This window comes from Anser brachyrhynchus (assembly GCF_964034855.1).
Source record: "Anser brachyrhynchus genome assembly, chromosome: 18".
Classification (NCBI taxonomy): domain Eukaryota; kingdom Metazoa; phylum Chordata; class Aves; order Anseriformes; family Anatidae; genus Anser; species Anser brachyrhynchus.
Window position 1 is genome coordinate 7,193,876 of NC_137711.1, and position 26,351 is coordinate 7,220,226.

Below are 26,351 nucleotides of genomic sequence, written 5' to 3' on the forward strand. Positions count from 1 at the left end.
CCTAGGACATTAGAGAATGCTTTGAATCTGCTGAGTAGACAGTTGTATAATCTTTCACGAATGTCCATGGGTTACACCGCAACCTCTAATATCCCCCATGAGAAAACTCAAGAACAACAGCCCTGTGGAAAAGACTCATGAAAAAAATCATTGTCACTAGCTCCCAGTTCTTCAAGGGAGGCAGCCTTTTCCCCTTTCAGGCAGTAACACCACAATGGTAAATCAGAGCTTGGAATCTTCATCACCATAGCTGAATACACCCAAAAAGAGAACTCAATTTTTTATTTTTGCTTTACATTTCCAAGCATCTCCCATTCGATACCATGGTAAACTGAATGCTTAACAAAATGATTTGTTCTTTATAACTTAATGTTTACATCAAAAGGCATTCCAATACAGATTTCTAAATATGCTATTGTAACAACAATATTGGTGCTTCTACTAAAGACTGACAAAAAGAGCTCAACCCAAAGCCGTAAGTAAGAAGGTCCAGTATTTTGCAGTTTGCCTAATCAAACATTTTTGGCTTACAAGAACATACACAAAAATCAAAAGAAGAAAAAACTGACTTCTATTTCCAGTGCAGTTGCTGGCTGGCTGAGTGAGAAGTCTCAAGGAAGCCTTTCATTTTCCAATAGTCTTCCTACTGTAAAAGGGGATTACGCTTATTTACTTACCACATAGAAAACTGAGACCTGAAAAGCATACAGTGCTGCAGAGAAAGAACTACAAGTTCCGAGTACTATTATTTCACAGAAAAATAAAGAAAACTGGTTATTTTAAACAAGAAGTTTATTTAAACAACAAGACGCTTTACTTGAAGGGAAAACTATCTAGGATTTTTTTTTTTAAAGAGTAATTTATCCCTACTTAGACAGATTGCTCTACATGTAACAGCTACGTACAAAAAAGTTATAAAATTGTCCTTGGTTTTACAATGATAAAAGAAAAACATTGAAATTATCCAATCAAACAAGGTATGCAAGGTTTTTGTTTTTAAACAGTGAGAGCAAAATAACTTACTGGAATATAAAGATAAAAGTAGAAGGAGCATGCCACTAATGGAGCCAGGGGCATTTTCACAGAACCAGTTTGTTTTCCCACCCCATCTCCATTAAATGTTGATCAAAACATACCATTGGCCATTTAGTTAAAAAAAATATGCATTATGTCTGTGCACATACACCAGTTACTTTATGTACAATAGAAGGAATAGGAAAAAAAAATCAGAGAGAGAAGAGAGAAAACTATACTGCAGTAGTCAGATGTGGCTGAACCAAGTCTCATTTTTCTAATTGTGAATGTGTCGCCTGTGGGAGCACAGTTCTGGACAGGAAAGTAGCAGGTTCTTTTTTTTTTTGTGTGTGTGTGTGGTTGTTTTTTTGTTTTTTGTTTGTTTGTTTTTGTTTAGTAAACTCCTCCTGTTTGCTGCTGGAACACATCAATTGTATCTTCATCCTCCATTTCCAACTATAGCAGAAAAAAGAAAAAAGGCTTTCAACTACTATAAGCTGGCTTGTTTTCACATTTCCTACCTTCACGTTTATTTTTTATGCAACTTATCCAGCCCAGCCCCGCTCCCCTCATCATCATCACCACTTTGTGCATTTAACCTACTTCACCGTAATTCAAAAGCAAAGAAATGACATGGAAAAAAATGCCAGTGGGTAACTTGCCCTAGAATGAATTCTCATATGTAACTTTAGGGTGCATTGTATGACTCCTATGTAAAAGATCAGCATTTGTAACACTTTAATTTTGTTGCCTACTTTGCCATTGCATCTTCTTTCTCCTATTTAATTCCTCAGTTTACCTTAGAACATTGCCACAATTTCGTTTTGCTGTTGTTGTTCAAATGTGCAAATGGCTTCAGCTACAGCACTAAAAAAAGCAGACTATAATTAAAAGTCCCTAGCCCAACCAGGCAGTAAAACAGAGCATCAGAAATCACAAAAAAAATAAGAACATTTTATATGGTCAACAATGTAACAAACTGCCTGTGAGGAACAGCAATACTTCATTACTACAATTCTCTCTTTTTCCACTGCAAATTTTGCAGTTGACGTTCCTGGGATGTTAATGTTACCTACTAACAGAATCTGTGCCAAGACTGAAAAAGTTGCTCCAACTACCGTGAATTATATTTCTAAACAGTCTCAATTTCTGCTCCAGGAAATCAAACTGGTCTATGGCATTTAGTGCAGCTATAAATAGACTGATCCTTAGCTTCAGCATAACATCGATGGAGAAAAAAGCACCCCGCTGCCTCAATTCTCAGCATTTTGAGTTAGAAAGTTCCCTAGACTGTGATCTGAAGAAGCACATTCATTGGAGCAACTGCTTAGAAAATACAGATCTGCTATAAATCTTCTAAAAACAGGAGTCCCTTGTAATGAGTGGTTCTAAAAAGCATATAAAATTGTAACAGGTTGTTTAAATGTAGCTATGTGGAGCAGTACAGAAAAATGCTCAAGAGTCACAGTGAAACACTCTCTGTTGTTGGAATGGCCTTTGTTTTACCAAATTATTGATGACCCAAACTTTACACCATTAATGTTATGCTATTCAAAATGACTTTCATACTACAAATTTCAAATTTACGGTCAGGATCTCTGTTAACAGCTGGGCAAGCTTTTATAAAAATAAGGCTATTGCTTCAGGAAAAACTCAATTCTTACCTTACTGATTCTTATCTCAGAGCTGTGACTCAATACAGTGACAGTCTTACAAGACTCACCATCTGCTAACATTGTACTTCATCTTATTACTACAGTGATACAGGCTTGTTATTCAAAACACAGCAGTCTTATAATATAATAATTCTGAACTAATTATACCAAAATAGTGGTAAAAGATCAAGTTCTACTATTAGTATATATAATTACATAAAATTTCATATGAAACCTAAGCATCAACTCCTGCAGCAAACTCCAAAAACAGTTCTTTAGTTTTGCTTCCGTTGTTTACCTGTGCAGGTGTGTCTGTTTCATTAATTGGCTGCCCATCGAACCGGAATCTGATTTGCCTCATTGACAACCCCTGGACAAAGAGAAGCAACGCAAAAGAAAGTAAGTCTTGTGTGAAAATACTCACTAGTTTTCTCTTGAACTCGTCACTGGAATTGCAGCATGATCATTAAAAGCCGCCATTCATACTGCATGATACATTTTTCACAGTCCCCTCATGCACTGACTTGAAGGCATTTCACTACAAATCCTTGCAATCTGTTTTGTATTAAAAGTTGCATTGCGTCCAATTACTAAGGGAAGCAGCAGTGCCCCACTGACTGGAAGTTAAAATAAAGCAATTTCTAGTACACAAGTCTCACCCCAAAGGCCAAAATTTTTATAGTGCTTTTTAATAAGTAATTCACTTAAAGTTAGATGCAACACTTTGGATAACAAAGAGTTATAGTCAATACGCCTTTTCTCATCTTCCCAAAAGCAAAGGTATTCTAAAACTTTTCTTCCAGGAAAGCAACCACCATCTATTAGTCTGAAGTAGCACAGAGTAGCCAGTGGTAATTTTTTTTTGACCTCAAACAAGAAACCGATTGAATGAGTTTTTTTTCATACAGAGCTGAAGTGAACTTTCCAAAAAGTTCATCTTCTAAATACCAGAAACTAACGAATGGAGTTTCAAACTAGCATTTCTACCACATACACTCGTCACTTTACTGACTTTTTCCATCCCTCAAAGGGCCACTACTTACTCTTGCTGGAGCCAATAGATTGCATAAGATAGCTAAGTAGCAATAATCCCTTCTTTCTAAGGTTCAGATTCACAAGTTTATGAAATACGAAGATATTTCATAGCACACTACGTTCTGCAAAGGAGGGAGGAAGTCTGAGGATACAGACAGAACTGAGAACTTTCCAGACGTCCTCCTTTCCCAGTTCTATCTAGCCTTTCTGAAGAACACCTAAAGATACAGGAAGCCTGTGTGGTTTTGAAGTAAATCCAATGTATTGCGTGGTGCTGCTCTGGCACCTCTGAATTAGAAAAGACTTGATTTAGCCAAGCAAGAGCAGATGTAACACACAAAATCAAACTTAGCGTAGTTTATCATGAAAAAACATAATAATGAATATTATCAGGAGCAAAATCTCTGTTAAGACTTTACAGATCACATCAAAATGCCTTCTTCCAGTGTGCCTAACATTCTGCAGTGTTCGCTCAGAACATCGTCTGGTTTAAGAAAGCCATGTGGCTAAGTGTCATGGCAGCAACACATTTTCGCACAGCAACATTTGGCTTGAGCTGTGTTCTCAGACATTGTGTTTCTTAAAATATATATTTCCCATTCCAAAAGTGTTGGGTTTTTTGAGAACTTTATGAGCTGGATAACTGCTAACTGAAAAAAAATATTGAAAAGCTGTACCTTTGTAACATTAGCATTCACAAAAAATTGCAAATATTTAATTATTTTTTCCAACATAAAATAATCATAAATGGTCTTGATCTTCTAAACATATCATTCAAGGTTTAGCCACTGCCATTTTAGGTCTACTACAGGCAATACATGATTTCATTCTCTAAAGCTGCTAAATTCTCTGCTATATGCAGCTTCTACCTCTCCAAAATCAAATCTAATGTTCACTGCTTAAGGATTTTAAAATTGGGCATGGAGCATTAGGGACATGGAGCAAAATGCTTTTAAACAAAGTTTGAGAAGTAGGCACCTCTGAAATAAAATGTAAAGACAAGCCCATCTCCACAGAGATATCCTTTGGATGCCTACTAACTACTTAAAAATAGAATCATAAAAAAATCTTCCATTCTAAAGATCTTTTTTCCTCCTCTATTTAACACTTTTTTTTTTTAAGTAGAAACATGAGCGACAAGAATCTTACTTTTGTTTGTATCCAAGTAACTGATATATTAGTGATATTTCTCAGATCACCTTTCCTAAGACTTCACAAATAATTAACCAAGCCTTGGCCTCCCAAAAAGACAGATATAACTGCACTATAAGTTTGGAAAAAGAAATACTCAGTGATTTACATAATGTAACAAGTCTATGACAGAGAAAGGAAAAATGAGCCCGCAGCCTCAAACATTCACAAGTTTAGCCCCAGAACACTCATACACGAACATACTCACATGTTGAGTGAGAGGTGATTTTCCCTGTCTTTATTCATATCACTATCCTACTGCAGCAAACCAAAAAGGTTTTACCACCATGTTTGTGAATTACAATTTGCTTTTCTGTGTGGTGAAACAGTTACGTCAGCATAAAGGTATTCAATTCTGCTTTTATTGTATTTCATAGCATCACTGAGTATTTGCCATATTTTTTTTCCTGTTTTAAAACCTTCAGAAGAAAGTACTAAACAGCGTTACTTATCTGCAAGTACTTTTAAAACTTGCAGTAACTACCTGCAGCCTAGTAGGCTGGCTACAATTGCCACCACATCAGCAAAATACATTTTTTTGTCCCTCAGAGGATTAATTTAACATCTAGACCACATGAGAAAAAACAAAGCTCATCATTAAGCATACAAGTTTGTTCCCAACCTAGCCATTAGACACCTTTAAACCCTGAAACATCCATTGATATCCTCATCTTGATACAGTAACATCGAGCTAATAAAATCATAACCCTATGTCCAGACCAGTAAGTTATTCAGTGTTATAAAAATACCTCAGATTATCACTCAGCTCTCCTTAGGTTCTTAGTGCAGGTTCCTAACCCACCCTTTCCATGCTGAAATTTTTGAGCAGCACAATAACAGTAGCCTCCCAACAGCCTACATCTATAATGCAGATTTCTCGAAGATAACAACGGATCTTTATTTGACCCATTTCCTGTCACAACTCTGTCAGTCCGTTCTGGAACAGATCCCGATAACAATTCGCTATCCACTACACAATTAGTTTCTGTTAAGCCTTTATCACTTTGCTTATTTACACAGGTTTAAGACTTTACTATCTCTATGGAGATCACCTCTCCCCCAGACACTGGTTCTCCTGATGTTCATACCAGAACCGTACCTGTCGTTCACAATAGGCTTTCATTAGTTTACTAAGTGGTGTATGCCTCTTAATCTTAAACTGCACCACAGACCCATCTTGCCCTGCCACCTTCAGATTAATGTGGTCATTGTTTTCAGTCTTCACTCCTTCCTGTTGAGGAAATAAAAAATAAAAAAAACTTTTTAAAAAGGTACGAAACAAGAAGTTAACATTTTATCAGAGTGCAACAGGTCATTAAAAAGGAGGAAATAAAATTATTACAGCTGCTTACCAACTCGAAACTTTGAATTAGGAAATAAAGGTCGTTGCTTTTTATTTGGGAAAAAAATAACAACAAAAACCCCTAGCAATACTAGTTGTCACTCTTGAGAGGGGATATTATGCAAAGTAGCAATGAATGGTACTACACCGGCAGTTTTACAACAAAGTTAAAAAAAAAAAAGTTATTTCTATCAAGGGCACGGTAATATGCAACACCGCAGCTCCCAATCGAAGGAATAAAAATATTTATGTTATAATAATATACAAGGAGAAGGCTCTTTCTTGCTCTGTCTCAAACTTTTTCAAGTCTACGAAGGCACTTCTCGAGAAAACTTTCAGACACTTTTAAAGGCCTGTATTTCAAAAGGCGTCAAAGCCTGAGAAAGCAGCAAGCTTTCCCTTTCGGCAAACACTCCGCAAAAAGCTCTCCTACACGAGCACCCCGACACTCCCGCTTCCAGCAGGCAGCCGCACGCAGGATTACAGCCGGGCAGCTCTCGTTCCCAGCTCGCTGCCCGGGCTCCGGGCCGGGGGAGGGCAGCCCCAGCCCCCGGTGCCCCCCGGCCCCGGCAGCTTTGTTTTCTTCGCACGAAGCCACCCGGGGCCGAGAGGCGGCGGCGGGGTCCCCGCCATGTGTCACATCCCCGCACGCCGCGCTCCGGCCCCGGGCTGCCTCCTTCCTTCCCCTGTTTTCCCTTCAAAACTCCTTTTAAAAAACGGGGGGAAAAAAAAAATAAACATTTAAAAGGGAATTAAAAGATAGAAAGCGACCCCGCGGCAGCGCGCTGTTTTTGCTAGTTGCGAGTTCTCCCCGTGCGTTTTTTATTTATTTTTTTTTAATCCCTGAATTCCTGCAGTTGCACACCGAAGCTCCACGCGGCCCCCTCCGGCCCCGGAGCCCACCCCCAGGGCCGGGCGAGAGCACAAAAGGGGCCGGGAAGGGGCCGCCGGGTGCCCCCCGGCCGAGGGGCTGTCGCGACAGGAGATGCTGCGGCCTCGGCGACCCGAAGGGAGCTGGGGGGGGCGGATCCGGCCCCGGGAGAACGAAAAGGAGGAGAAGGAGGAGGAGGAGGAGGAGGAGGAGGAGGAGGAGGAGGAGGAAGGCAACGGCAGCAACCGCCTCCGGCCCTGCCTCTCCCCCCGCGGAGGGCGGGAAGCAGCCCGGATTCGCCCCCCTCAGCCCCCCCCCGCCGCCCTCCCCGGGGATCCTCCGCCCGCCCCGGGAGGCCGCGGCCCCGGCTCCCCTCAGGCGGCGGCGGGGCGGGAAGGCGGCGGCCGGGGCTGGGGGCGGCAAAATGGCGGGGGGACGGCGGGGCCCCAGCGCCGCGCTGAGCCAGGCTGGGCTGGGTGGCCGGGGCCTGGCCTCCCGCCGCCGCCGCCGCCGCCTGAGGGGCGAAGTGAGGCGGAGGGGAAGGGGGGAGGGGAGGGAGGCGGAGGGGGGCGGGAAGGCGCCGGCCTCACCTTGGGCTTCTCGTCGGCCATGGCGAGTCGGCGGGGTCCGGGCCGCTCCGAGCGCCTCACAAAGGGGGGGACGGAGCGAGCGAGCGCGGCGGAGGAGAGAGAGGAGAGGAGAGAGAGAGGGAGGGAGAGAGAGAGAGAGGGGAAGGCGGGGGGGGGAGGGAGCGCGCACGCACAGCCGCGGGGCCGCGCCTTGCCCCGTGCGTGCGCGCGCCCGACGGGGCTGCTCCCCCCTCCCCCCCCTCCCGCCCGGCGCGGCCCCGCCGCCCATTGGGCCCCGGCGGGCGGGAGCGGGAGGGGGAGGGGGGCGGAGGCTGAGAGGGAGCGGGAGGGGGAGGGGGGGGGGGAGAAGGGAGGGAGCGCGCGCGCGCCCCGGCCGTTACATAACGCGGCGGGAGGCGGAGCGTGCGCGCGCCCCCGGCGGCTGGCCCGCGCTGCGTGCGCGCGCCCCGCCCCGCCCCTCCCCGCTCCGCTCCGCCCGCCGGGCGCAGCCGGGCCCAAGCCGTGCGGCGGGCATTGTCCTCCTCAAAATGGCCGCCGGGCCGCCGCGCCCCGCATCGTCCCCCCCCCACCTCAGGGGAGCCCTCGCCTCCCGCCTCGTGTCGCCCCCCCCCACCTCCTGCAGCCCTGGTTGTGAAGTGGTGGCACGGGTCCTGGCCAGCCCCTGCTCTCCCCTCAGGGGCCGCCCTGAGGTGCCCGTCGTTCCCGCCCGGGCCACCGGTCCCACAGCCAGAAGCTGAGAAACGCATCTCAAATGTAATTAAAGCAATCGTAGTCAAGGCTTACTTCTTAGTCTCCAAACGGCTAAGACCATGATGCAGCGTTTCAAAAATCATAGGAAAATACATAAATAAGAGGATATACTACTGATTCTTTCGAATTCACTCCAAAATGATTCAAGTTCACTCCAACAGAGCAGAGAGGAGGAGGAAGTTCTCAGTAACTCCAGGGACTTCAAAGCGTTTCCAATCGCACTGCCTCTAAACAGTTCCCGAGCCTTTTCCTATCAACGTCACATCTGCCAACATTATTTGTCAACAGCTTCTTGACAGCACCCAAGTGGAAAGGAGCCACCAAAAAGCGACCCTTGTGAAGCCCGCGGGCACGGATTCCCCAGGCGGACGCTGGTTCGCACCGGTGCCGTGAGGTGCAGTCGGTGCACGTGCTCCGGTCGTGATGCAGCAGCGGCCGTACGGTCACACACGCCCTGTTCCCGGCGTGACAAAATCCAGGCCTGCATGTAGCACACCTCCTGCACTATTTCAGAGAAGTTACGAGATGGGGTTTGTCCAGAATAAACTACTCAAGTAGTGAAACACCAGCTGAACTTGCCAGCAAAGCACGGACTCTTCTCACTGTGGATTCTGCTCCCCCTTCTCTGCCTTTTGTCACATTAATTCACAACCGGGTACCTCCCTTTCTGAGCGCCAACACCCAGGGAGGCTTTTTTTTGTTTTGTTTTACTGCAGTTGCTTGGAAATCGAAGAAGAGTAACACCCGCAGAGAACAGGAAGCTGAACGTTTACCAGAGTCCACAGTTAAGAAAATAACACAGCCACAACCATACCTGAAGCAGCAAAGCTGGCTTCTGCAGCTGCAGAGCCTCCACAGAACAGGGGTGGAAGCTTTGTAGACTAGGCTCCCACATGCTGTAAAATCTTCTCTTTGCTTCTGCAAACAGAAAGCAGAAACCTCAGCTAAAATTTCACAGAACCTTACTTTTAGTATTTTATTCCTTCTCAAGAGTCTTTATGATTCAGTTCTGGAAAAAAAATAAAAACAAAAATCAGAAGCACTGGAAAAGCTTGGTCTGACCCCAGAGGACAACTGAGATGCTGTTTTAAACTGTAACTGCGACTCAAACCAATGCTCCTTCGAGCAGTACTTCCCAATCATTTTCCTTGATTTATCATCAAAAACTGCTCCAATCAGTCTATTCTGCCCATTTTCCCTGCATTTAATTCCTTGTGGTACTGTTTTTGTATTTAAGATACTGGGAGGCAAGAAACACCTGAGGCTATAGAAAACAACATGTTTCTGTAGAAATTCCCCTCACACAGTTTGAGTCTGGTACAATCTCACTTCACCTTTCATTTCAGCTTTGAAGAGCAATGGGCAATGTCATCTGAACTTCGTGGTGTCCACTATTGTACTTCTATCCACCACTAAGAAGCACGACAATATATGAGCACAAGGAAATAAAGCATCTCAGAACCCGCTCCATTCTGCTATACTTTGTACACTGCTTTATTAAGCAAGACTCAAATTGTAGTGGGTACTTTACAGAACAAAAGACAAGTGCTATTTCCCAAAGGATTTTAACTTCTATTTATAGAAATGATGCAACATCAACAGAGGAGTGGCTGCTGTAAGGAACCGTGTCACAAGACCGATGTTGTTTGATGGTCCTGTTTTTCTTTGCTCTTGCTACTTCTCCCCCCTCACTCTAAAATGTTTGTGTTGCAGGTCCAGGAGGAGGATTTTGGGAGTGGCCTTGAGGCCATGGAAGAAATTGGCCAAGGCCGGAGAGCACCATGAAAGAGCTGAATGCGGGAATGAAGCTAAGTGGGACAAACATGAAGGCCAGCATCACAAATAGGACAAATCTGCTTAAAAGGAGACATGAAAATAAGCTATATTTTATGAAAATATATGGGATTTCTCTACCACTGCAGAAGTTATACATGCTCAGAGAAGCTGAAAACTGTTTCTGTTATACCACCATTGGTCTTGCCACCAATTACACAGATTCCCTAATCACAGAGAAGGTTTCTACAACCCTTGTGTTTATACGGCTTTTCTTCTTACAGAGCAACAGAGGAAACTCACATTATGCAGGAGATCCAGTTGAGCTAACAATAAGCAGAGTGCTAAAAAATGCAAAGATAACTGGCTAGACAGTGGCACTCAGAGCAAGCGGCAGGGGAGAAGCCACACTGGGAACTACAAAGAGCCCAGTCCTGCAGGGTCTAGGCTGCAGCAGAGGGGGGGCAAAGGCGAAGCTTTTTGTCTCACAGCTCCTCCTTCTTAATGTACAGAGTTGAAGAGAAGTGAATGGGGAAGCATCACAGTGAGAATTCCGTGGAAATTCCACCTCTGGGAACAAAAAAATCCATGTTTCCTAAATATTTCCATGCCTTTGTTTTATTTTTGTACAGCAGTTTTATAAAGAAGAAATATGACCTATCTAGATTTTGCAGAGCACTCAGGCTTAATTCTCCACCCTCTTCTGAAGAGGGCAGGGATGTTTACATTCCCTTCCACACCAAGACGTTAAGATTTTTAAGACATTAAAACAGCTACAAGCACAGGGTATGTGCTACCATACACTAACAAGTGTAGGCCTACAAAGGTAACTCCAGCCTCTTCAAAACTGTGTATTACTTTACAATTAGTTCAATGCAAGAATACCAAGCCAACAGTTACCCGAAGTGTAAGAGAACAGAGCTAAAGCTCCCTTCTCAGCCTGACCTCTGAAGGACTAAGTGGCTTATTCAGGTTTTGCTCTTCATTAATACTAGTTCAGCACTGGGAATAGAAATAAATATTTTGCCTGGGGCATTGCCTGTTCTTTGCCTTCCTTGTTCCCGATACTGATCTTTCTCTCCTTCTCCCAAGTCATGAAATAGCTTGCAAACCTTTCATTTTGCAACTTAGTACTCCCTTCCTCATCAGGCCTTGAGTTTTTTTGTTGTTTCCCTGTCCTCCCAGAAAACAGTTAACAGTTTCTTTTTACCTTTGCCTTCCTGGGCTGTATCCAGAGCCTGAACTCTAAATTCTTTCTGAGCAATATGAAGTTCCATGCTGACATTCTGGTAGCCAATTCTGATGAATTACACTGACTGGACAGGCACAGAAGCCTTTTTGACAAGGAGTGCAGGCAGGTCTCTCTTCCAGATACATGCAGGCATCCAGCCAACTTTCCAATGAGGATTAAGAGATTTCAAACTAAAATTCACATTTCCAGGATGACTTCCCCAGGAACCACCCACTTTGTCAGTTCAAGAGCATTAGAAGCTGCAAACAGAACAAGCCACTTGCATTTTTTGTTAGTGAGCAAAGTGGACTGAATCTGCCAAACGGAAAGCAGGAAAGGATCAAAGAGCTACAGCTCTTGGAGCAGCTTTTAGAGTGTCTTCACATAGGACGGGATCCTGGAGCAGGAGAGAACACTATCCCACTCCTCGACCATCAACATTTCTTTCTCCATACTGATGAAGAGAAAAATAAGGTCAGTGAGATTGATGGGCATTTTTCAGTGTTGTCAGGCCTTGCAATACAGTTGGTAAAGGCTGACCAGCACCTGCCTTTTGGCTCCCCCTCCCTGTGGGAAGCACTGTGGTGCCCCCACAGAGTGGTTTGCAGAGACAAGCGTTAAGTTTGGAAAAAGCAAGCGAGAGAAATACACGCAACACAATCACTTGGAAGAACACGGTGATGCTCCAGGCACCCAAGTGTCCCTAGGAAAGCCCCTGGTGGCAAGTTCTGCTATCACAGTTGATACTCACATGGAGAGAATTCCTTTGCTTCACTACAGGGAAAACAAATAGCAACTCCCATCCTTCTCACAAGGATCTCACTTACTAGGCAAGTCTCAGATTTCCATGAAAGGAGTGAGCCAACTCTGCAGTAGTTTTGCATTTCAGTTCATTACTACCTTTTACTTGCAATGCCCAAAAAGCAGCGGGCTCTGTATTTTTCTTCAGTGCACTGGCTGATAACAGAATCCATTAGAAGTCTCCTAACAATCGCAAGAAACGGTGCAGTTACAGAAGTAGCCTCAAAGGAGGACAGTAGAGCTCTTACTGTCGGGTTTTCAGACATCCAGTTCTGATTTGCACCCACACCCATTTTAGTAACATTTTGAAGGATATTTTAGGCCTAGATATCAGCATTAATATCATCCACAGCCTTAAGCATAGAGCAGTACCATCTTGTAAAACAGAAGATGAATTTGGCTTTGTACAAGATTCAAACACATCCATAAATTCTCCCCAAATATAGGGCTCTTACCTACCATATAGGACGAACTTTATTAAAACTTATGTGTCTTAGTTTCTAAAGCAGATTTCTGAAGATTTAAGTTCTTCTGCCCTGCAACAAGCCATTCCTGGCTGACCTGAACAGACACCACTTCCTGTTTTCAGCAGGATCACTGCAACAACACGCTTTTACCAAAGATAACTGCTAGCTTTATTTTTATTGAAAATGACAGATACAGTAGCCAATAAAGTAAAAAAGGGTAATTTAGCAGTAGAGTGTTGCAGCATTTATCTTATGAGGTCAGTGAATGACTTAAGCAATCTTGAAAAGTGAATTCTTAGTGAGTTTCTTCAAAAGGCACCAGTGAGAGAGATTGGCTTCTTCTGGTTCAGCAAGACAGCATCATCAATATATTCTTATAAAGTATACCACTAAACAAAGTTTGTTACTTAGAGGAATAGGAAAAAAAAAGTGAGATGCATGCAGGGACAGGAAGGACAGCAGAATGGGAAGAAAGGAGCAGTGTGTGGTTAGGGGTTTTTCACACCGAGTTATTAGTGGATGCTGAAGTTCAATTCCATCAGTACTTGAGCTCCCATAATGAGCAGGAAAGTGATTAGGTGGTGTTCAGTACCCTCACCAGATAAACCCTGCCAGTTCCTAGGAGTACTAACTCCCATCCTGACCCCTACCAGGCCGAGAAGGGAAAAAGAAATCCAACCCCTGTGACTCTAAGAAGGTGAATAAGGCATATGTACACAGCAGAATTCCTTCTGACACATGCCAGCACTGCCCCTGACCCACTGTGGTCAATCTTAACGCTTTGTTACCAGCCTTTCTCTAACCCACAGGCAACCAAGGTCAGAAAGCACACAATTCGACTAGCCAAATTTATCAGACAGCTTGCCTGAGAGCTCCTGCAACTCCACTCCAGAGAACATCCCCTTCAGCAGCCTGGAGACTCATCTATCTGCAAGTATGTGAAGCGCGCAAAGAAATGAAAGAAACCGATTATTACAAGGCGGTAACATCAATGAAGTGAACACGAGGACAGCGCCTAGATCACCACACACCCACAGCCAGCACGGCACCCACCCATCTGAAACACCAAGAGAATAAAACGTGGCGACAGGGGCCCTCCTCCCGCAGCCTCGAGGAGGCGAGGTCCGGGGGAGCGAAGCAGCGGGGCCTCCCCAGGCTCCTTGTGCTTCTCTGTTCAGGGCGGATTCAACCTCCCCCAGCTCTGGAGAAGCGCCGGAGGCAGTCAAGAGCGAAAACTCCCCTCAGCCCGGCCTCCCCCCCCCCGCAACCCGGCCTCCCCCCCCCGCAGCCCGGCCTCCCCTCAGCCCGCTCCCGCCCCGGCGGGGCCTTTTGGAGCCTTCGGCGCATCCGGGGCGAGCGGCCCCGGCGCCTGCCCCAACCCCACGGAGGAGCCTCGTGGGGGCTGAGGGGAGGCAGGAGCCCGCCGGGTGCCTCGCTCCGGCCGGCGGCGCTGAGGAGAAGCCGCGGCGGAGCCCCGCGGGCGGCGGCAGGCAGCGGCTCGGGCAGCCGCGGCGGGGCCTCCCCGCGAGCCGGCGGGCGGGAGGCGAGCGCGGTTGGGACCATGGAGGAGGCGGACACGGAGCCGCCGCTGGTGGTGAGGGGCTGGGGCCGGGTTGGGGGACCGGGAGGGACCGGGACGGACCGGGAGGGGGGTCCCGGGGGTGCCCGGCTCCCCCTGACAGCCCCGCTGCCCCCTCTCACAGGTGGTGCCCGGCGCCGACCCGGCCTCCAGGCAGCTGTGCTTTGAGTGGGGCCCCGCCGAGGTGCTGGTGTGCGAGACACGGTTCGGCCGCGGAGGTGGGTCCCCGGCCCCGGGGGGAGGGTGGGCTCCGGCCCGGTTCGGCCCCGGGCTGGCGGCTGCCCGCGCGGCCGGCCCTGACGGGATCCGTCGTTGCAGGCGGCGGGGATGCAGCGCCCGGCTCCTCCCGCGTCTTCGTGGTGCGCAGGGACCAGGACATCTACATCCAGACCTTGCGGAAGCTCTTCAACGAGTCGCACGGCGTCTTCATCGGCCTCCAGCGCTGCGAGGAGGAGCTGGCCGGCAAGTCGAGGAAAGCGCAGTGAGTGTGCCGCGGGGCTGCAGCCCTGGAAACACGAGCTGGTGGCGCTGCCTTGGTTTTAGAGGCAAACGCCGTGGCCCTTATAAACCCAGACTACTTAGAGCTGCCGTTAATTGGCAGTTGTGCAGTCTAAATGACTGTGGTGGAGTACTTCTGCAAAGCATGGCCCTGAGCCCTCCAGTAGCAGCGCCTTTGTGTGTGTGTAGCCGGTGGTGCACGGCCTGGCTGGCTCCCACCAGATTCACCCATGTACTGGAAGCTGCTGCTGATGCACAGAAACATGCGAGACTTCAGTGGACTGAAACTCAAGCAGCTCTCTGAACAATGCTTTTTGTGTTTGGCAGCTTGGTTCAAGTGAGTAAAAACTACCGCTCGGTCATAAGAGCCTGCATGGAGGACATGCACCGTGCAGCTGGTAAGTTTGGTTATTCTACTGCAATAAAAAGAAATGCTATTTGTGATTATAAAAACAGTGCTTCAATTGTAAATTATTACAACTACTGTAAAATGGCATGTAGAGATTTCAGTAATTATCAAAACTCCATTTCCATCCTGGAGATTTCCAAGTTGCTTTGTAAACCTTGCCTGAGACTTTTTTGCATTGCGTTGCAACAGATTTGGGGAGGACTTGCAGTCTTTTCATATGATGTCTTGCTGCTTTATAGGAAACAGAGTCAAAATTAATAGATGGCTCTCCCCCTAACAAGTAAAGGATTTTACTCTTCCCTTCCATCCTTGTCCTGTAAGCTTACCAGATTTGTACAACGTTTATATAAAGTTACAAAAGCTTAGCTTTGTCAGTTGTGTACATGCTTCGATCTATGCCTGGTGAGTTATCAGGTATTATATTTATTTATGAGTCCAGAACGTGTCATGAAATAAGGTAAATATGTTGCTTTTTGATTTTTCCCTCAGCTGCAACACAGGACCCTGCCCTACACAGCCAGTACAGTACTCAGGTAATCTTCAGACACATCCATGTAGTCATGTGAACACTGGTTAGTAAATTCATCGAGACCAAGACTGTGGCAGTAATTTTGTTCTATTAGCTGCACTGATGTTGCTTAATTAGCCTTTCGTTTTTACTTTGCTGTTTGTTAAGTCTCAGGAGTGCAAAAACTCTGAAAATAATGTGTCCCGTTCTGTTTTGTATTCCTACTGATGACAGATTACTATTGCCTTTCAATACACAACCTGCTTCCATATTTTCTAAGCTGAGTATGTGTAGAGAAGTTGTGACCTATTTCTGTCTTTTAATTTGTATCTTGGAGATACCAATATGACATTTGTCTTGTCTATAAAAACTGACTGATCGCAATGGACAGCAGATTCCTTTGTGCAGTTAAAAATAATCAGCTGGAACAACTACTAAATCTGAAACACGGTCCTGCTCTTTTCAGGTTTCTATTCTCTCTGCAATGGAGCTGATCTGGAACCTCTGTGAGATCCTGTTTGTTGAAGCAGCTGCAGGTGAGCAGTGAACTATTCTGATGTTAAGATCGAAGAGGGTTTTTTTTTACATGTTTTTTTAAGATGTACATAGCATCCATTGTGTTATTTTAACATGTTTAGAGATATTTATGACAAGCGTCAATAAACCTTTTAATACTACTTCTGCCTCAGTAAATTGCCCTCTTTGTATTATGTTGGGATGTTAAATTTACATTCTACTTTTTCCTTCTCATGGGTAGTTCACTACAATTTAAGTTATATATATATATATATATTTTTTTATTTTTTTACAGAAAAATAACGAAGAGCAACAGCAAAAAACTTGCTGGCAATTATTTGACTTTAAAGCATAAACAGATTTTAAAGTATCAAATACATTGATGCCAACTAACATTTACACATTCTTTGATGCAGTTCTTTTAACTTTAGGATGCCATTTTAGAAGTCAGTTTGTTTACATGAGTATTTCAAAGTAGTAAATAATTTTCTAAGGAAATCAGATTGCTCTAAGAAATTTGCTACTTATTCAGTCTCAGAATTCAGAAGAGAGATTCACAAATTGTAGATTACTTAATCTGAACAAAAGGTAATTGCCTCCTGCCAAATTTCATCCTTGTATTTAGTTAGTAATGAGGTGATGATACATTAAACAACTGTAAACATTGACGGGTCTTTTGGCATTACAAGATTTATATGAATTACCTTTTATTTCTTCAAGTAACTGATTAGGGTTTTCTGCAGGACTATGCTGCTGTTCTATCTAAAATTTGCCACATGGAATACCATCAGCAGCTTGGTGCTCCCACAGCCTGGCTATTTAAGGAACTCCATTCCTTTATAATTTGAGTGTGGCAGATAGAAATCCAATTAGTAGTAAACGTCATCTAATGATTATCAAACCATTAAGGCTAGAAGCACACAAAGTAACAGTTTGGGAACTAACAGGATTATACCTTCTCCGTGTAAAGCTGGCCCCCTCCTGCTTCGCCTCCTTGACTGGATTCGACTTCATGTCTGTGATGTAGACAGCATGGTCCGTGAGGTTCTGAGCAGTGAAAATCCGTCAAAACACAAACTCTTCTGGAATGTGGTGAGTACAGTCACCTGTAAAATTCTTAGAGAATTCATGCCTGTGTGTTTTGCCTTCCTCCTCAGCACTGGACTGTATCTCAGAAACTGATACCTGGGACACAGCTGCTGCCTGCCTTTATAGTTTTAAGTTAAAGCCATTGTGAAGGTCATCCTGCCCTCATTCCTAGCCTGACCCTTTTGATTTCATGATCCATAGAGGTCAAGACTTACACTGGGTATTTGAATTAGCGGTCCTAAAATTTAAGCGTTTTAACTCTACTTATCTTGCCTAAATCACAAGTTAAAATTCCCCCCAGTAATCCATCTGGGTATTTGGTAGCCTTGCGCAGTGTGGTGCTCACAGACTTGTGGTGTCTGCAGGTCGATGTCTTTGTGCTGCAAGGCCGAATGGATGAAGCACGGCACTTGCTCTCAAAGGAAGCCAGTGCCAATCCCACATCAATGAGCATGTACAAAGTCTTGGATGACTTGATGATGAAGATGCCTGTGCCCAATGTATGTATGTTTTTTTTCATGTAGTTCCACTGGGAAAAGAGATAGGAGGGATGACAGTATTAGTCCAGTCTATTTCATCTCTGCTGTAGCTCCTGTAACATCACAGCCTGTTGACCATTAAAACATTCCAATTTTAATTCTTTTTATTATTTCCAATATTATTATTTATTTCCATTATTATTTGATTTCCAATATTATTATTCCAATTATTTCCAATTATCCAAAAGACCCAACTGTACAGGCAAAAACCTATTAGATGACAAACCAGCGTAGTCAGAAAGAACATTTTTGCAGCAGGGTATGTTATCTAGTTGTCTGAATCAGTTCTGTTGAGAACTCGCACAGAATATTCTTTGAAGACCTTATCCGCAGTTTTCCTCTGTTGCAGCGATCTCCTCGTGGAGGAAAAATTGCAGCTGCACCACAGTAATCTGGCACTGTTTCTTTTAGGGTCTTTTGCCTTATTTAGATGCACAAATTAAGACACTTCTAATGCAATTGAAAAACAAGTTAAAAATTGACAGCATTCTTGTGTTTACCATTTTAGCACGAATAATTGTGAGTTCAGCACAAGCACCTCTTGTGATCTGACTTGATCTTTCCTTATTTTATGCATCTTACCTTGGGTTCAGCTTGGCAACACCCAGACGCTGACCGAGTTGGAGCTGAAATGGCAGCACTGGCATGAAGAATGTCAGCGGTATCTACGGGATGGAACTTTTGCTTCCAATCCCCATATGGAATCCATCTGTAAGGTATGTTTTGGCTAAAAAGAAAGGAAACTGGACAAGTATGGGGTCATTGTGTACTTCAGGAGCTGCATGTAGTCATAAGTAACTTTAAAATGTTGGATGATCTGTTCATTGAATCAAGAGATTTCAGGCCAGCCTTTTTTACTGTGTTACTTGTTTTGCCACAGTTTTTGCAAGCCTGCACAGATCATATTCCCTATCCCGGGCCATAGGATCTTGAGAAGGATCTTTGTCCTTTGCTGTTTAATTTTGATTAAATTATCAACCTTGCAAAATGGGAGGAGTAGCGCCTCTGAAAAGTTAAGATGCAGCTGTGTACATCGCTGAATTTGCAGAATTACTCCTTTGTTTTTCTCCTTTTTATTAGATCCTGGCGGGAGATGAGAATGCCATGCTGGAGAAAAAGGAACTCCTGACTACTTGGTACCACTTTCTGGTTACCCGACTCCTGTATTCGCATCCAACTGTGAAGCCAATGGAACTGCATTTCTATGCACAGGCATGAAATAGAATTACTTCTATATCCTCCACAGTTTTACCCACAGAAGGGTTACTGTTGTTAAAGAAAACTTTGGGAGGGGTGACATCATACAGCAACTACTTACCTGTAAGATTTTTCATAGAACTTGGAAGTGGACTGAGAGAAAGATACAGTAGGCAAATAATTACTGAAGACCAGGTCACTTTAGCATCTAATGCTACCAGTCTTGTTCCTGCAAATTGCCTTCCCATTTTCCTGGTGCTAAAATACTGCTTTTTTTCTGTTAACGTGCTCGGTATCTATGATGTGCTCTTTCCCATAAAATAACCTAAGCTAGGCTGCTACATTGAAACAAATGTCTTGCTTCTACCTTGTCAAAATGTCTGTTTATCATGTCTTGTAATCTTATTCCACAGTCTAGTATGGACCTGTTCCTGGGTGAGGAAAGCAGCCCTGAGCCTCTAGACACGATTTTAATGGCAGCCTTCGAATTCGAGTTGCATCAAGTGATCAAGGAATGCAGGTTGAGTTCTTAAAGTTTTTGATTCTCTAGTTCTATGGTATTGCTGCTGTGTACGTTCACTCCAATAGTATTTGGGGTAGAAGGTATGGGTATAGACCACCTCATCATCCTTTCAAATAATTTAACAGGAATATGTGAAGCAGGTAGCAATTAGAAGTATTCCATTGGGTCTGGAGCAACGCAGCCAGATGTTAGGCTGTAATATAGCTCATGTGTGGGAAGAAATGCCTGTGGAAAACCTGACACATTCCTTGGTAGTGGTGGGCTTAGCTTTTTCTTTATTTTCCTTGTTTCAAATACAGCATTGCTCTGAGCAACTGGTGGTTTGTGGCTCATCTGACTGACCTCCTGGATCACTGTAAACTCCTGCAGTCTCACAATCTCTAGTAAGTATTTATTTGCACTGATTTTCCAGACACCCAGAAGTAAGAATGACTAAAACAACATGCGGATTTTGGTTGAAAAGGAGCATCTTGGGTATTTGCAAAAGATGTAGACTAGAGGTACTGCTTAAGCCTCTGAAGTTCTAGGCAGCCCAGATGCTCTAAGAAGCAGAAGCAGTTGTTGATCTGAATTTGACCTGCTATTCAAGAGAGCCTCATGCAATGTTAGTTGTTTTTTCTCTTCATTTATTTATTACAGTTGTAGCTGAAATATTATCAAGTGCTTTTGATTATTTGGAACAGTGAGAAATTAATCTAAAAAGAGCTTCCATACCTAAGTTTCCAATAAATATGAGAATTCTGCTGTCTGAATTCCCTTGGTGTTTCAGTGTCTTAAAGCAGGCTTTGCTTCTGCTGAGTTATATTTGCTAAGTGCTGTACATAGTTGGCAGGTCTCCCCACCAAGAAAACTGCCCTGCATGTTGAGGCCTGATGTATGAAGTTTACTAAGATAGCCAATGAGAAAACGTGCTGCATAAATGGAAAGTACTTAAGAAATAAAGTCATTAGGCTTTTCTGATGAGGTACAACAGTAATGCCTGTTTCTTTTCTTTCTTCACTCCCTGCAGTTTTGGTTCAAACATGCGTGAATTCCTTCTACTAGAGTATGCCTCAGGACTCTTCTCCCATCACAGGTAACAATTATTTATTCTCTTTCCTCAGAGGCTAGACTAACATCAACAAATAACTGCGTACTAATGAACTAAAGAGGCAAAACTTACAGAAGACTGTTAGGATTTCAGCAAAAGTGCCTGTCTCTAAGGGGTCATACAGCACTAACAAGTTTCCTTTCCTGAATTAAAGATGAAAGCTATCAATTAGAACCCATCAAGTATATTGGCCAGGATAGAACGGGAGAACGGCTCCTGCCACTGTGGCATTTGTGGTACAGAGTGCTTCTGAGATGCAGGTGTTCCAAAGTTGTTTATTAGGCAGCTGATAGTTGGTAGAAAGTAAAAGCCATTTTAGGTCTGAATACTAAGTTAACCAGAACCACCTGTTAGTAATGCAGGGCCAGATTCTATTTGTGGCTTTACTGTTTTGATTACGAATTATATGGTTGGAATGCTTGACTTTTTTTCCTCTACTCTCAGTCTGTGGCAGCTGGGGGTAGACTACTTTGACCACTGTCGAGAATATGGCCGAGTATACTTGGAGCTTCACATTGAGCGGATCCCCCTTAACACAGAACAAAAGGCCCTCAAAGTGCTGAGAATCTGTGAGCAGAGACACATGCATGAACAAGGTGATTGATTCTTAAGTTTCATTGTTTTATGGTGGTACAAGAGAAACTACCGAAGTTGATTCTTTCCCTTTTCTCTAATGTTTTCTCCTAAGTTCGTAGCATCTGTAAAATCATGGCCATGAAAGCTCTGCGGAATAATCGCTTGGGCTCTGCCCTGTCTTGGAGCATCAGAGCTAAGGATGCGGCTTTTGCTACGCTAATATCAGATCGGTGAGTATATCAGAAGCTCTTGAAAGACAGCTGCTATAGCAGAATGGTCAGAACAGGGAGAAGGCAGCCACCCTGAAAAGGTCCTGCTGCAGGCAGGCTGAGGTTATCTTTCCCTCAGACCAAGTACCCGCTTCCAGACTAGAAAATGACATTCCTGGGTACTTTCATATGCAATACCCTAGCTGTTTTTCTACACCATTTTGCTCCATGAAATCTAGAGATGAAACAGATTAGCTTTATCTAACTAGTCCAGTGCTCTTAGGCCTTGCTTTGATAAACATTTCTTTTGGCAATAGCTCTACGTTATGCACTGCCCTTTCACTTGCTCCAATAACTTGTTTGATGGACTGTACAATGAACCAGGGAATGGGCTTAGGTGAAAGATAAATCCCCTTCTGTGCTTTATTCAGCAGATTATTTTTAACCAGTTTAGTTCACCAGTCTCCAAACAAATCCGTGTGAGCCACTTAATACAGCATTTCTCCAAAAAATATATTAAGCCACAATTAAAACATAAGTAATGGAGAAAAATTTTGTGTCCTTGATTTTCCATAAACTTGTCACAGTATCTGACCTTGCAGGGTCATGACCCACGTCATGTATTTATTTTACTAATTTAAAATAGGCAGGTACCAATCTCTTTGCATAGCTGGAGTATAATTTTATAATTACACTCCAGATAGATGGCCAGGTAATGCTCTATCTTCAACAGTGTAAAAAGGGAGTAGTAAGAGATGGGCTTTTTTTCTCTCATTTGTTCTTTGAGGAAGCAGGAATCATCATATTTCCTTCAACAGAAGGTGAAAGAAAACCATCACAGGAAGCAGATGCTGAAAAAAGCAGCATAATGAAGGCTGCGACAAAACAGATGAAAAGCTTTTAGAATTCTATTTGTTCCTGCTCTTTTTTTTTTTAATAGCAGAAAAACAGAACTTTTGTTACAAACTGAGAGGGTTATTTATGCACCCACCAGCCTCAGCTTCCTGTGCTCCTTCCTTTACTTATTCCTTTTAAAGAATAGATCTCAACGACTATGAAATTTAGAAGAACAAATACAGTGTCAGTTAAACGCATGTTACACCAGTTCAGCTGGCCACTCCCAGGAAATGTCTCAATGTCTTCCAAAACTCACAGGAGGTTGATTAAGATGGAACTCAGTTGTATACTAAAAGTTTTCCAAGAAGTGATTAGGAGATGCAAAAAGTGGAAGATATTCTCCCCTCTAAGCCTTTATTGCATTTTACTTTCTCCCTAGATTCCTTAAGGACTATTGTGAAAGGGGATGCTTCTCTGACTTAGACCTCATCGATAATTTGGGACCATCCATGCTGCTTAGTGACCGGCTGACATTTCTTGGTGAGAAGGGGCTATGGTTTTCATTCTGTTCTGTTATTTAGAACAGAGCTAACTCCACACAATTATTTGGATTTGTCTCTTCCTCCATCTGCTACATCCTGTTATAGCAATGAGGGGAAAGCAAATAACCGAAGGTAATTTGGGATGCAGCCTGCATGCTACCAGGAGACTGCATTTCCAATTGCACTCACAGTAGGCATCTGTTCTGCACTGCTTTGAGTAGGATAGACTTGAATTCTGACACTTGTATGCATCCCCTTTCTTAGTCTTTTTCCAGACTCACTCTATCACTACCTGGAGACTTCAAAATATTAGCAAAAACAAAGTGGATGACTTTGGGGGGAACCCTTAGAAAAGTAAAACTGGTTTAATTTATTTGGACAACACAATTTTACTAACTCTGCAAAGTTCTTCAACATCTCTACACCTTTTATTAGTTCATTGTGCCAACTTCAAGCTCACAAGCAAAAGACCTCTGCTACCCTTCCACTACAGCAGTTGTGCCAAGTAACAGTGGAAGGCCTCCAGCTAGTTTCCTTTCCGTACAACCACTTCCTTCTGGCTGGCACAAGCACAGGCTGTGGTAACCTGCCCATCTGCCTGCAGCTACAGCATGGCCTTTAAATAATGGACCAAGAAAGGAGATGGAGCTAAAACACACCTTTCTCTGGAGATGTGGCTGTTAGCAAACCCAATTACAGGTGCCAAAATCTAATAGGAATTTGGAACAGCTGTTGGCAATTGGAATGACTGCCTTCCCATTACAGTGAGGGTGATCCTGAATTTGATCTAACTGCATTTCCTTCATTTAAAACCTAAATAAAGCTAAGAAGCTAACTGTGACTTACCGAATCAGAAATCCTCCTGATTTGTCCATTGTCACCAAGTGACCTTTGCATCAGCCCCAAAGAGTTGTAGTTTAATGGTAAAACTGCATTTTCAGGGAAGTGACCTCCCTTTCTGCATTATGTAAAATTCCTTAAAGGTCTAAAAATACTCTGCTTGGTTTTTCTTTGGAGGTTTCAGAAACATAAGGTGTGCCTTTGCTGGACAACCTTCATGTTGCTATCTTGAGCTCAAGTGTTAATCAAAGGCGAATCTGAATGGGAATCATTACTTCCTCTATTTTGACAGTTTAGTTGCTAAAAACAAAGCCGCAGATTAAAACTCACTTTCATCCTCAGCCAGTTCTTACATACTGGATAGTGGTCAAACTAATTCTTAGCAAAAGCAGAATTTTCCATATTAACAAAGATCTCACTTTCCATTTGGACAGTGAAGCTTTTCAGACCTCCTGATATTTTGAGGTATCAAAAACCATTCATCCTCCCCCACTTTCCCCTCCTGTTTTTTTTTTTTTTTTTAACAGACACCACCGGTATCTCTAAGCCACTCATGCTGTTATTCACCCTGCAAATGCTCAATGTCAGGCAGTATCAGTTAGGTAACAAGGCTGATTCAAATAGTAAATCTTACCAAGAACACTGGCAGGTTTTTGGCTACCTTTTCAGCCAGCCTGTGTTTTAACTTTTCTTCATGCACAAGATTCCCATTCCCCCAAACTCAGCTGCTTTGGAGACTCGTTTCTGTTGGGAGGTAGTTCTAGCCAAGGCTTCATAAGAGCAAACTGACTTCCTAGCACCCAAAAATCCCAGCTTGCGCTGTTCTGATGGACACTAACGCCTTTTACCCTTCACCAACACCCACGTATAGGGAAGTACCGTGAATTCCACCGGCTATATGGGGAGAAGCGATTCTCTGAAGCTGCCAAGCTGCTGCTGATGTTGATGACGGCTCATATTGCTCCTTGCTCCTTCTGGATGACCCTGCTGACAGATGCCCTTCCCCTGCTGGAGCAGAAAGAGGTGAACATGCTGGTCGAACATGACAAAGACACCCCGCAGCCTTTCTTTTCTTCCTGAAAAGTTATCTCAAAGCAGTGAGTCCCCCACACTTTCTGCCCCCAAGCTAGGGCTTGCACTTCCAGTGCAAGTGACCTGCTTATGGCAGTTCAAGAATTGGGAAGCTCCCCAAATGTCTTATTGGTGGGAACACAAAGGACCCAACATAGGATAATCACTTGTTTCCCTGCTCTTAGAAAATAGCAGTAGAATAAATGTATGCTGATGATCTCAGTATACACTGCAGCAAGTTCCTTCTGGTACTTGGCTTGGAGATTTTTCTAGCATGCTTCTTTCTGCTCGGCCAAGTTTTTGCTTTAAGATCCATCAAGAAAATGGCAGCTGAGTAATTACAACCCCATGACTGGATAAAGCCCAGAGGCACCCACTCTGACCTCATAGCTCGCCCTGCTTTGCACAGGAGGTTGCCTTAGAGACCTCACAAAGTTACTTCCAACTTGAATTTTCCTGTGATCCTGTGAATTAAAGGGTCAGAATGGATCTGTGGGAGCGTGAAAGCATTCTACTCCTCTCAGTTGAGTTACCGTCTCAGACTGCATGATGTCCTTCAACGTGATCGTTTTCAGTAAATACTTCCATTTCCACAGGTAATATTTTCAGCAGAGCAGACTTACGAATTGATGCAGTGCCTGGAAGACCTGACTGCAGGGAAGCCAGATAAGCAGAAACTCCTGGTACCTCCTGTTTTGAACTAAATAATGAATGAGGGGGGTCACGGGGCAGTCAGGGAAAGCTCTAAATTTCTGTTTCTGGGGGGGGAAGAAAAGAGGGAGAGCCTGAGTTACTGAGGCTAATGTGTGTTGTTCTTTTTAAAGGCCAGCCAACTGAGGCATCATCAAAAGATATTTAAGTACAGAAATAGTACACAGTATTCCACTCCTCACTGTTCTACTGATTTGGATTGGACTGTGATGTTTTTCCAAGATAAATAACTGCAAATTACATGGGCAATGAAAAAGCTGAGATGTTGCCATTTAACAGCTCAACCTAAGATACGTTCCAGGCACAGAACAGGGAGCCATTTGCTACACATGCAAAACTCTGTAGCTGCCAGGAAAAAAAAAAGGCAAGAAAAGGCTTGGTAATTCTGTCTTGCATTGATCTAAAAAGTAAGAAATGTAGCTTTTACCCATTCTCAGGAGGTCCCAATGACAGTTACATGCGTACTCCCTCTTCATGTCCTGCACCCTTATTTCCCAAAATCTAGAAAGAGAACCCATCACCAGCTCATTACTGCACGTAGTAGTGTAACCAAAACTCTACTTGCTTTTAGGACGATGATGTTGAGACCACGAAAGTGGAAATGTTGAGACTTGCTCTTGCACGAAATCTTGCACGAGTCATTGTCAAAGAAGGCACGTTGGAAGGATCTTGAAGACAGCAATGGGTGATTTTACTCTTCCTCTGTGGCTTATTGTACATAAACCTGACTGCTTTTCTAAGAATAAACGTCTTGTTTTGCATATTGTTTGATCTGTTCTCATCTTCCATAAACTTAACTTTAAAAAAATGTAAATGTAACTTTTAAAAAAGAGCTGCATCAGAACATTTACAGTTGCTCATTCCAACTCGGTCTGGCAGTCCTCGCCTTGTAAAGTA

At 43.8% G+C, this 26,351-nt stretch overlaps 2 protein-coding genes across 4 annotated transcripts; one reads left to right on the plus strand and one right to left on the minus strand.

Annotated features, from left to right (window-relative positions):
* Positions 1-774: 774 nt before the first annotated feature.
* SUMO2 (small ubiquitin like modifier 2) lies at positions 775-13,792 on the minus strand. 3 transcript variants are annotated; one of them, XM_080560788.1, is made up of 5 exons: positions 13,774-13,792; positions 9,263-9,366; positions 5,995-6,126; positions 2,968-3,039; positions 775-1,470 (listed from the first exon to the last, which is right to left on the minus strand). In XM_080560788.1, exons 1-5 carry the CDS (start codon positions 13,775-13,777, stop codon positions 1,408-1,410), a joined length of 375 nt encoding a protein of 124 aa, XP_080416914.1. In that variant the 5' UTR covers positions 13,778-13,792; the 3' UTR covers positions 775-1,407. The 3 variants fall into 3 exon arrangements, with proteins under 3 accessions (XP_080416914.1, XP_080416913.1, XP_080416915.1); XM_080560787.1 differs by lacking the exon at positions 13,774-13,792 and adding an exon at positions 13,586-13,670; XM_080560789.1 differs by lacking the exons at positions 9,263-9,366; positions 13,774-13,792 and adding an exon at positions 7,699-8,080.
* A 216-nt stretch (positions 13,793-14,008) lies between these two features.
* NUP85 (nucleoporin 85) lies at positions 14,009-26,215 on the plus strand. Its single transcript, XM_080560750.1, has 19 exons — positions 14,009-14,314; positions 14,424-14,517; positions 14,618-14,780; positions 15,125-15,195; positions 15,696-15,739; positions 16,181-16,250; positions 17,201-17,322; positions 17,685-17,819; positions 18,452-18,574; positions 18,939-19,070; positions 19,469-19,575; positions 19,878-19,961; positions 20,588-20,653; positions 21,113-21,264; positions 21,357-21,474; positions 22,730-22,830; positions 24,544-24,695; positions 25,340-25,426; positions 26,026-26,215. The coding sequence occupies exons 1-19, from the start codon at positions 14,282-14,284 to the stop codon at positions 26,125-26,127; spliced, it is 1,956 nt and encodes a 651-aa protein (XP_080416876.1). The 5' UTR covers positions 14,009-14,281; the 3' UTR covers positions 26,128-26,215.
* The last annotated feature ends 136 nt before the right edge of the window (positions 26,216-26,351 follow it).

What these genes read in the sequence shown, in the direction of transcription:
- NUP85 (XM_080560750.1), top strand. Translation starts at nt 14,282, where the DNA reads ATGGAGGAGGCGGACACGGAGCCGCCGCTGGTG. An exon ending in GCTACGCTAATATCAGATCG is followed by an intron (nt 21,475 to 22,729) that starts GTGAGTATATCA and finishes CTTTCTCCCTAG; the next exon opens with ATTCCTTAAGGACTATTGTG. An exon ending in CCCTGCTGGAGCAGAAAGAG is followed by an intron (nt 24,696 to 25,339) that starts GTGAACATGCTG and finishes CCATTTCCACAG; the next exon opens with GTAATATTTTCAGCAGAGCA.
- SUMO2 (XM_080560787.1), bottom strand. Translation starts at nt 13,619, where the DNA reads ATGTTCTCTGGAGTGGAGTTGCAGGAGCTCTCAG. An exon ending in AGCCAGCTTTGCTGCTTCAG is followed by an intron (nt 6,127 to 9,262) that starts GTATGGTTGTGG and finishes TTTCCTCAACAG; the next exon opens with GAAGGAGTGAAGACTGAAAA. An exon ending in AAACAGACACACCTGCACAG is followed by an intron (nt 1,471 to 2,967) that starts GTAAACAACGGA and finishes TTTCTGCTATAG; the next exon opens with TTGGAAATGGAGGATGAAGA.